The 9,853-nt window shown below is 47.8% G+C and overlaps 1 protein-coding gene across 2 annotated transcripts in view; it reads right to left on the bottom strand.

Annotated features, from left to right (window-relative positions):
• The window catches only part of LOC310785639 (uncharacterized protein), a 57,407-nt gene that overhangs the window by 3,310 nt on the left and 44,244 nt on the right, over window positions 1-9,853 (bottom strand). For both annotated transcript variants that reach the window (XM_083646783.1, XM_083646784.1), the window contains exon 14: window positions 1-679. This exon is cut by the window's left edge and continues 3,310 nt beyond it. In XM_083646783.1, coding sequence (XP_083502909.1) covers window positions 156-679 — 524 coding nt within the window. In that variant the 3' untranslated portion in view covers window positions 1-155. The remainder of the gene's footprint in view (window positions 680-9,853) is intronic.

The raw sequence follows: 9,853 nt of genomic DNA, 5'->3' as shown, positions 1-9,853 counted from the left end.
TTAAACTTTGAAACGGAAAAACGTTTTTAGCAAAAAATTATTTATTATTATTTTTATTTTTTTTACATTTTTTTTTTCTAAATTCATGGCGGGCCACTTAAAAACGGGCAGCGGGCCGCAGTTGGCCCGCGGGCCGTAGTTTGGCCACCCCTGGCCTACAGAGACACTGAGGCACCAACCGACCAGAACCCAAACCCAGGGTAGAGTTTTTCAGTGAAGGTTGAGTAGAAGGTGTGGAGGTGAGTCAGCGTGTCAGAGGAAAATGTGTAGAAGGACAGAGAGCCAGCAGGCCAGTCAAGATACACTGCGACTCTGTTAGAGCGAGAGGAGGGGAGACGTGTGTCTGTGCCTCTGTTATTGTGCCAGGCAGTGTAATGATCATCAGAGCACCTCAGACTCCAGGACTTTTCATTCCTTCCAAGCCTGCTGTCATCACCCTGTCCTCTCCTGCTGATTCCTCTGTAAGTCACTCCTATATTAACCTCTCCTTTCCTCTCCACCTCCCAGTAACAGCGACCAGTCAGACCATCTCTACACAGCAGCTGATACCAGTAGTCAAATCTCTCTGGGTGATCAGGATATGACTGCTTCTCTGTCACCCACGTCACCTTTCTGTTGTCTTCAGACAGGAGGAGGTGTCTCCATGCTGTGTTTGGGTCCAGTGTGAGTTCACAGGCATCTGATGAGACAACAAGACTCAATACAGCAGCAGCTTCTCATCTAAAACACCTGGGCTGCGTTTCACAATAACAATCATTCTTAGTGGTTATGAAGATATTTTACAAGTGATTTAAAAAAATGGTTGATTGTAGGTTTTTACCACATTCATTTTCACATAAATAAACCTTTTGTCAAAACCTTCAAAACAGACCAAATAAAGTGTTGTGCTGCAGGAAACTCTGACAGGTTCCATTTAAAAACTAAAGGCAATGAGACACAGAAACACAACAGATGAACATTGTATGATGTGAAACACAATATTGAGCCAGACTGGAACACAAGTCACTGTTATTAAGCTGTTACCAAGTTATTCACACACACACACACACACACACACACACACACACACACACACACACACACACACACACACACACTCACAAACACACACACACACACACACACACACACACACAGCAGGTGTGCGGGGAGCCGAGAGAGACGCCGAACGCGACACGAGACAACGGAGCTGCAGCCGGTCACACCGGTCAGCTGAGCCACACGAGCACGAGCCACAACTGAGACCAGTGTTGCCAGATGGCAAATGTTGAATTATCGTACCAGAGGGTCAAAATTATCGTTTTTGGAGTGAAATTATCGTACGGCCCCCCCCCAGCGCGGCGCGCCTATAGCCTGGATTATGCTTGACGCTTTGGCCGGCCGCACGGAAATGAGAGACACGGAATCCTGACGAGGAAACGTGTGGAGCTTTTATACTCTGTGTGGGTTTCTGCAGGCGGAATTGAGCGCGAGTCTTGAAAACTCCACTTTGTCCGCCCAGCCGCGTCCGCGTAGTTACAAAATTCGGGGTGCGCACGGCCGGTCGAAAACCGGCCGCGTTCCTCGCTGATGCGGAAAGCATAATGAGACCTGTTTTGGGACTTGGCATGATTTTTCAACACTGTGATCTCAGCCTGCGTTGCAACAACAACAAAAAGCTTTAGAGTCACACCCTGCAACAGCTTTGAGCCAGCCAGTGAATAAAGCATCACTTTCCCATTCAGTCAGGGTACATTTGTTTTTCTGTGCTTACTTTCTGGCTGTCCAGGCGGCTCCCCTCCCGGCTCTCCCCTGTCGTCACGTTCCTCCTGGTCGGCACCACTCGTTTTCTTTATGTTTTATTTGATCGTTTCCAAGACTCTTCCCGCATTCTGCTCTATGACGCGCACCTACTGTGTTTATGGTTTTCAGGTTGTGCGCGGCCGTGCTGGGTTCTATTTCCTTCTCCCTCCCAACCAATCATGACTCAGGTTCACATCACGTGCCTCACGTTCAAGCACTTATTGGCTGCAAAGACGTTGTGGGAAGAGATGTATAAACAGATAGAGTGATAAGCCACTTCTTAACATGCAGTGGAATCCGTATTATAACCTGCTCCTGGCCTGCATGTTAAACAACAATTAGCCGGCCTACGCGCACTCCCGCGACTCCGTATCTTATTCACCTTGGCCACCGGTGTAAGATCCTCTTCCACGCAAGCGCAGCTGTTGTTAAACAGTGGCAGGTCATTATCCGCAGATCCGTCTTATGTGGGCGGGTGGTGGTAGTTTATTAATTAAATTAATCGTTCGGGCAATCGCTTATATCAACGAGCAAACTCAATAATAGCATTCAAGGAAAGCCAACTTTATTTATACAACACATTTCATAGAAGTAAATTCACTGACTAAGCAGATCGATATGGTGTTGATACACGACCGCATGCCAGTCTGTATCGTTCCAATTGAGTAGGCTATACTAAAATTGGAACAATACACGACCGCACGCCAGTCTTCTCTGTATCGTTCCAATTGAGTAGGCTATACTAAAATTGGAACGATACATGACCGCACGCATACTAAAATTGGAACGATACACGACCGCACGCATACTAAAATTGGAACGATACACGACCGCACGCATACTAAAATTGGAACGCAATACCGCAAGCCAGTCTTCTCTGTATCTTCCAATTGATCGTTCCAACGTGATGCAGCCAATTCTATTGTGTGAGGCAGCCATTTGAGGCATGTTTTTGAATGGAGTTTGGTTACAAATTCGCTAAAGCTGTTCCCTATCACATTTCTTGTTTTCGATACATGCTACCGCGCCAACCTGAAAATATCCTGCTCTCTCTAGCCTGACATGATCCAGAGTTCATGTTTAAAAGGCACTATAGACGTAGGATTCGACTGAGTGTCACAAAATGATGAAATTATCGTACATTTGGGGGATTTTGGGATTATTGATCGTACATCGTACAGAGGTCGAAATTATCGTACAAATACGATAATTATCGTACGTCTGGCAATGCTGACTGAGACAGAGGAAAGACGCCAGCGTGGGAGGAGCTTACTGCCATCTGCATACTCGCACGAGCTGACTGAGAGAGAGAGAGAGGGAGAGAGAAAGAGAGGAGGGAGAGAGAGAGAGGGAGAGAGAGAGAGAGAGGGAGAGAGAGAGAAAGAGGAGGGAGAGATAGAGAGGGGGAGAGAGAGGGAGAAAGAGAGAGAGGGAGAGAAAGAGGGAGAGAGAGAGAGAGAGGGAGAAAGAGAGAGGGGGGGGAGAGAGAGAGAAAGAAATAGAGAGAGATGGAGAGGGAGAGTAAGATAGGAGGGAGAGAGAGAGAGGGAGAGAGGGAGAAAGAGAGAGAGGGAGAGGGAGAAAGAGAGAGGGAGAGAAAGAGAGAGAGAGAGAGGGAGAGCGAGAGAGAGGGAGAAAGAGAGAGAGGGAGAGAGAAAGGGCAAGAAAGAGATAGATAGATAAAGACAGAGAGAGAGGGATAGAATGGGAGAGGGAGAGAGATGGAGGGAGACAAAGAGAGTGAGGGGGAGAGAGAGAAAGAGAGAGGGAGACAAAGAGAGAGGTAGAGCAAGAGAGAGGGAGAGAGAAAGAGGGAAAAAGAGGGAGAGTGAGAAGGAGCGAGAGAGAGGGAGGGAGAGAAAGAGAGAGACGGAGAGAGAGAGAGAAAGAGAGAGACATTGTTGGAGACTGGAGGAGTGGAAGTGTCTTCACCTCCTTCAGTGAACTCTGTGTTTGATTCATGTTGATTCATCAGTGTGTGTGAGGCTCCATGAGGAGGTGATACAGGTCCACATAACGAGCCACAGTACAGCTAACTCCAAAACCGGCCCGTTCCAATACCCATACTTCCATACTATTTAGTAGGCAAAAAAAGAATTAGTATGTCCCAATACATAGTATGTCAGATGCAGTATGCCAAGAGTACCAGGATGTTGTACTACATCAGCTCCTATTTCGGAGTATGCATCGATGCATGCTGCACCAGCCAATCTTCCCCACAATCCTTTGCGCAGCAGGAAGTTACGTCTTCTTCTTCTTCTTCTTCTAATGTTTTATGGCGGTTGGCAAACAACTTTTTGTGCATTACCGCCACCTACTGGACTTACGTCGCACTGACTGAGCTGCGTGTTCATGAATGAGATAATTAACTTTAAGAAAGCATTGAAATATGTTAAAACCAAACAAGCATGGAGTGTGTACCAAAACATGCATATCTTGATTCCTGTTTAGAACTCTGACTTAATGTTTTTGCTTTATTTATTTTATTTTGTTTATTTGATTGTCTGTTCCAATTTTGTAAATGTTTAGTCTGAATTTTTTGTATAATGTACTGTTTGTTACTGCCAGACTTTGTTTATTGAAAAAAAAAAAAAAAAAAAAAAAACTCAAATGTGGCGCTGCGGACGTCGGCGGAAGTGAGCAAGAGGTCGGAGTTCAGGAAGCTCACGTGACGACAGATGTAGTGTGTCCCAATAGTATGCATTTTGCATGCATGCTGCACACTACAATCCATACTTTGTGAGGGCAGCGGCAGTACATACTACAAGAAAGAAGTACAAGTATGGGTATTGGAACGCAGCGGCATCAGGACAACAGACTGGAGCTGAAGGGAAGAGGCTAACTCCAAAACCTGGCATCAGGACAACAGACTGGAGCTGAAGGGAAGAGGCTAACTCCAAAACCTGGCATCAGGACAACAGACTGGAGCTGAAGGGAAGAGGCTAACTCCAAAACCTGGCATCAGGACAACAGACTGGAGCTGAAGGGAAGAGGCTAACTCCAAAACCTGGCATCAGGACAACAGACTGGAGCTGAAGGGAAGAGGCTAACTCCAAAACCTGGCATCAGGACAACAGACTGGAGCTGAAAGGAACAGGCTAACTCCAAAACCTGGCATCAGGACAACAGACTGGAGCTGAAAGAAAGAGGCTAAAGGCCTAAACAGACTCGTCCGTCAGAGCCTCGCCCCCCCCTCCCCGCATGACGGCGGGTGGAGCGCCGTCATGCGGGGAGGGGGCGCCGTCAGCTGACGGGGGCTGCTCGAAAATGTGACTCAGCGGCGACGATACGTGCGTGACGTCAGCAGTCCTTACCGTCCTCATCGTCGTAAGGTCGTCATGGTTAGATTATAACGAACTAGTTGTGTGGCTTAGCCTTCCCAAATGTTGAGGGTCGTTTTTTAGAATTTAATACATAGAATTGGGAACGTTACATTCAATTTCATTCAGACTGCCTTGCACTCAATCGCCGCCATTTTCCAGGTGTAGTGACGTCCTAGCGTGTAGGGCTCGCTGGCGCCGGCAGACGGCGAGACGGCTCCAATTCGAGGCGGACGGACGACAGGCCCGGTTCTACGGGGGTGCAAAAGCATGCATTGCACCCTTATTTTAAAGGTCCCATTCCGTGCAAAAGCTGTTTTTACTTGTAAATGCATATATACTGCTGTCAGCCCTCCCTGTAATGAGTGGTCACACGCTCAGAACTGCCACAGTTGGATTTGTCCCTATCCAGCGTCCCTCTGCAGTCTCCTCCAAGCCACACCCCCAAACGCTTCGTTTGCCCAGAGGGGAATCTGGGGGAATTGGGACGTCACGAGCTTTCTCCTGCATACTGCGCGGCTCTCTCTCACACGAGCTACCTGCACCATTTAGTCTATAGCCACAAAATTAACACTTCTAGCTGGAGCGACGCCAACTGTACGTGATCCAGCAACTGCAGAGGTGCATTCGGTAAGTCTAGGCATTTTGAGATGTCCTCTTTAGCGTAGTACCGTTATGTTAACGATAACTCGCAACCTAGCGTGCTGGTCCACAGACGCTAATCTGATTTAATCTGCTCTCCCTCAGCGGCCAATGGGAACTGTTAGTTCTGAATATATTATAGAAACAGGCCATTCTTGGGAAGCGACGAGATGAGGAAGTGAGAACTCCGTCACAACAAACGGGGTTGCTATATTTTCAACAGATTAATCCAGAATCATGTTTTATGGACCAGAGACACACGTTTTTAAGAGGTTACAGCTGCACGAATTGGGACCTTTAATTGTCTGCATGCTCAGTTGAAAAGTAAAAAAGAAAAAAAAAAAATCTTCGGCCGGGCATCTGCACCCCTTCCTATCTAGGATGCACCCCTAGTCATCTTGTTCTGGAACCGGCCCTGCGGACGAGTCTGTTTAGGCCTTAACTCCAAAACCTGGCATCAGGACAACAGACTGGAGCTGAAGGGAAGAGGCTAACTCCAAAACCTGGCATCAGGACAGCAAGACATTAAAGTCTGTTCTGTTCTGCACTTCTTTGCCAGTTGGAGGCGGCAGGACAGCCTGCTGTTGGAGATAAAACAGTCACTACTCTTGGCTGCAGTGGACACTGGATATTAAACTCTTATGGACGCTGGACTCTTTTAAATAGACACATTTTTAACTTGTATTAAATAAATCCCTTTGTTTTTTAACTTGTACTGTTGTTTGGGCCAGCACCACTCCCCTGTAGAAAACACATGTATTTTATTCTTAAAGTCACATTCCACACCCTTGAGACACATTTTAATTACCTTTATTTGTGTTCACATTTAGACAAAAAAAATACGTGAACACAAACAATGGGAAATTTCAGAATGACAAATGTATTTGAAATTACAACCCCAATTCAGAAAAAGTTGGGACGCTGTGTAGAACTTAAATAAAAACAGAATGTGATGATTTGCTAATCCTTTTCCACCTATATTCAATTGAATAAAGTAGAAATATATTTAATATTTTACCTTATCAACTTCCAGTCCAGCCTGGCTCAATATTGTGTTTCACATCATACAATGTTCATATTCTGAATTTGATCCCAGCAACACCTTTCACAAAAGTTGGAACAGAGGCAACAAAAGACTGGGAAAGTCGAGGAATGCTCAAAAAACACCTGTTTAGAACATTCCACAGGTAAACAGGTTAATAGAGAGGCAAAGTGACCGCCTACTTCCTGCTTCAGCACTGTACCAGAGATTTTTATCCGCCATTTATTTTCCCATAGACATTTCGTAAAATGCTTATAGGAAATCACAAAAAGTGTGGACCAAAGCAGCTCAAAAGGCAAAAGTATACAAAGTGAAAAAAGGTGGAGCTACTAGGAGTTTCAAGGCAATATTTAATACGAAGTAATATATCTGTGTACAAGCAGTTACAAAACAGAATATATCTTCAATAATCTACGGGCAGACAAAACGCAATGCGTTTCAACCACGCTGGTCTTCCTCAGGCAGTGTTAGCTTCCCTAGCTTCCTCTGTCAGTTAGGGAAGCTGGCTCCATTGAAATCTTCAAAACTAGACTCAAAACCCATTTATTCTCCCAATCATTTGGCTGTGCTTGATGGTTATGTTTGATGATGTCATTCCTTGGAAATATTTATTAGCTCTTGAGTACATACAATCCTGAATTGCTGAGCGGGCTGTCTCAAGCCAGCAATATCAGTATAAACTTAGACTGACCTAATTTAACTGAACTGCTGAGCGGGCTATCCCCAGCAGCCAGCAGTATCAGTATAAACTTAGTCTGACTTGACCTAATTTAATAATTATGGCATCAGCCGATCCAATAGCTCAGACATAAAATCAAATAGCTGGTGAATAAACTTAGTCCTGAACTGCTGAGCGGGCTATCACAAGCCAGCAGTATCAGTCTAAACTTAGACCTAGACTACCTAGACCTGAATTAGCAGTATAGTATTAGTCATCCTAAAAAATCCTAATAAATTTTGTTTTGACTTAATTTTATTGTTGTCTATAGAGTTAGTTCCACCTCTGCGCAGATTCCCCCGCTCTCTTCTCTCTCTCCCCCTCAGGTGTCCTTCATTGGCCTGACGTACACCCCCGCCGCTGCAGCCCTAGGTCCGGCCGTCATCGCCCTAGCCACCTGTCGTCACTCTAGGCCATCTACCCGCTACTCCTTCTACTGTCTGACACCCCGGGCTCTTCACCACCACCGACCCCTATCCTCATCATCCTGGTCACCTGCCTGCCTAAGGGAAGGGGGGGGGGGTTCCCCCCCCGGCCTCATCACCTCCAACTCCTATCCTCCCCTCCCCTTAATCATCACATCCAACTCTTATCCTCCCCTCCCCTCCTCTTAGCTAGTATTCTCTAAACCTACGAACACTTAAAGACTACATTTTCTATTTCCTTTGGACTCTACTTTTTACATTTTCAACTCCCCTGATTTTAGGATAATTTAAAAACTACATTTTTATATCCCTCTGTTGGACTCTTTTTTACATTTTCAATTTTCTGTTCTTTTGTAAATTTTATTTCCATAATAAACCATTTACAGAGTTTCATTGCCGGAAAACTCTGTACATGGTTTAGCCCGGCATCTCTCGGCCTGTCTCGGAGGGGAGTCCCCGGATGGGGGTCCACTGCTGGGTCCACTGCCTGGGTGGGCCCGCCCCCCGCGTGGCCTGCACTCTCAGTTCCCAGTCACTAGCTGGGGGCGGGTCTGGGAGCGGGTCGCGTGGGGGGTGGGTTTACCCAGGCGACCATTGCTGGGCCCCTGTAGCACAACGACCTCACAAGGTTCCTCCTCAGCCAAGCCAAGTCACTGAGGCAATCCATATGGTGGAAAGGTTTTCTTGCGTTCACTGGGGGTGTGGGGACGCCGCTGTGTCCCGGCCCGGCCTTCTCTCCCACGCCTTATGTGGGGGGGGGGGGGGGGGGCAGGGCGGGGGGCATCGGTGCTCTTCATCACTGGTCGAGGGCTGCCGGTTGGTTTAGAACAGTTTAGGTAGGCGATAGATTAGCTACAGCCTAAGGCTGACCTGTTATAGTGTTCAGGCAAAGATCAGACTAGAGCAGAGTAGGATAGGCCAGATTAGGCTGTAGATTAGCTAGATACTATGTCCCAGTTAGCTCTGGTTAATGCTTAGAGTAGTCAGTTGTCTGATCTTCCCCCCCCCCCCCCCCTCTTTCTCTTTCCCCCGCTCCTTTCCCTTCTTCCCCCTCCTGTTCCCCCCTCTCCCACATTTCCCACTCCCCCCCCGCCTCCTCTCTTTCCATGCTCTTCCCTCCCCCGCCGCCTCTTCCCACGTTCCCCGTGCTCTCCCTCCCTTGCACCCTCCCACCTCTCCTTCTCTGTTCTCTCCTCCTCTCTGTCCTCTCCCCTCTCTCACATTCCCCCTGCACTCCTTCCCCTGCACCCCCCCACCTCTCCTTCTCTGCTCTCTCCTCCTCTCTGTCCTCTCGGGGGGGGGGGGGGGGGGGGGGGAGGAGGGGGCGGAGAGGTCTGTTCCCTCCCCCGCCTCCTCCTCCCGCGTTCCCCCTGCACCCTCCCACCTCTCCTTCTCTGTTCTCTCCTCCTCTCCCCCTGCACTCTTTCCCCTGGGGCGGAGAGGTCTCCCCGCCTCCTCCCTCCCTCACGCTCCCCCTGCTTCTCTACCCTGGCTCTCCCTCCCCTGCACCCCCATCTCTCCTTCTCTCCTCCTCCACATTCCTATTTTCTCCCCACCTCCCCCCTCTCCTCCATCTATATTGCTCATTCTCTCCCCACCTCCTCCCTTCCCCTGCTCTCTTCTCCCCCACACCTCTCCTCTCTTCCCCTCTCCTGCTCTCTCCTCTTGCTCCTTCCCCACCTCCTATGCCCTCCCCACCCCATCACTCTCTCACATTCCCCCTGCTATTCTCCCTTCTCCTGCGCTCTCCTCTGCTCTCCCCTCATTCCTATATTTTCTATATTATCAATTGTTCAAATGTTATCTTTATTCTGTATATTCTTGTTACTGTTGTGTCAGCTAGAATTAGCTAGACATACTTTCTGTGAAGCCCTCTGAGACATGCTTGTGAATTAGGGCTATATAAATAAACTTGACTTGACTT

This window comes from Poromitra crassiceps, assembly GCF_964638095.1.
Source record: "Poromitra crassiceps genome assembly, chromosome: 11".
Taxonomy (NCBI): Eukaryota; Metazoa; Chordata; class Actinopteri; order Beryciformes; family Melamphaidae; genus Poromitra; species Poromitra crassiceps.
The sequence above is the reverse complement of the archived record's forward strand: the minus strand, read 5'-3'. Positions and strand labels throughout refer to the sequence as shown.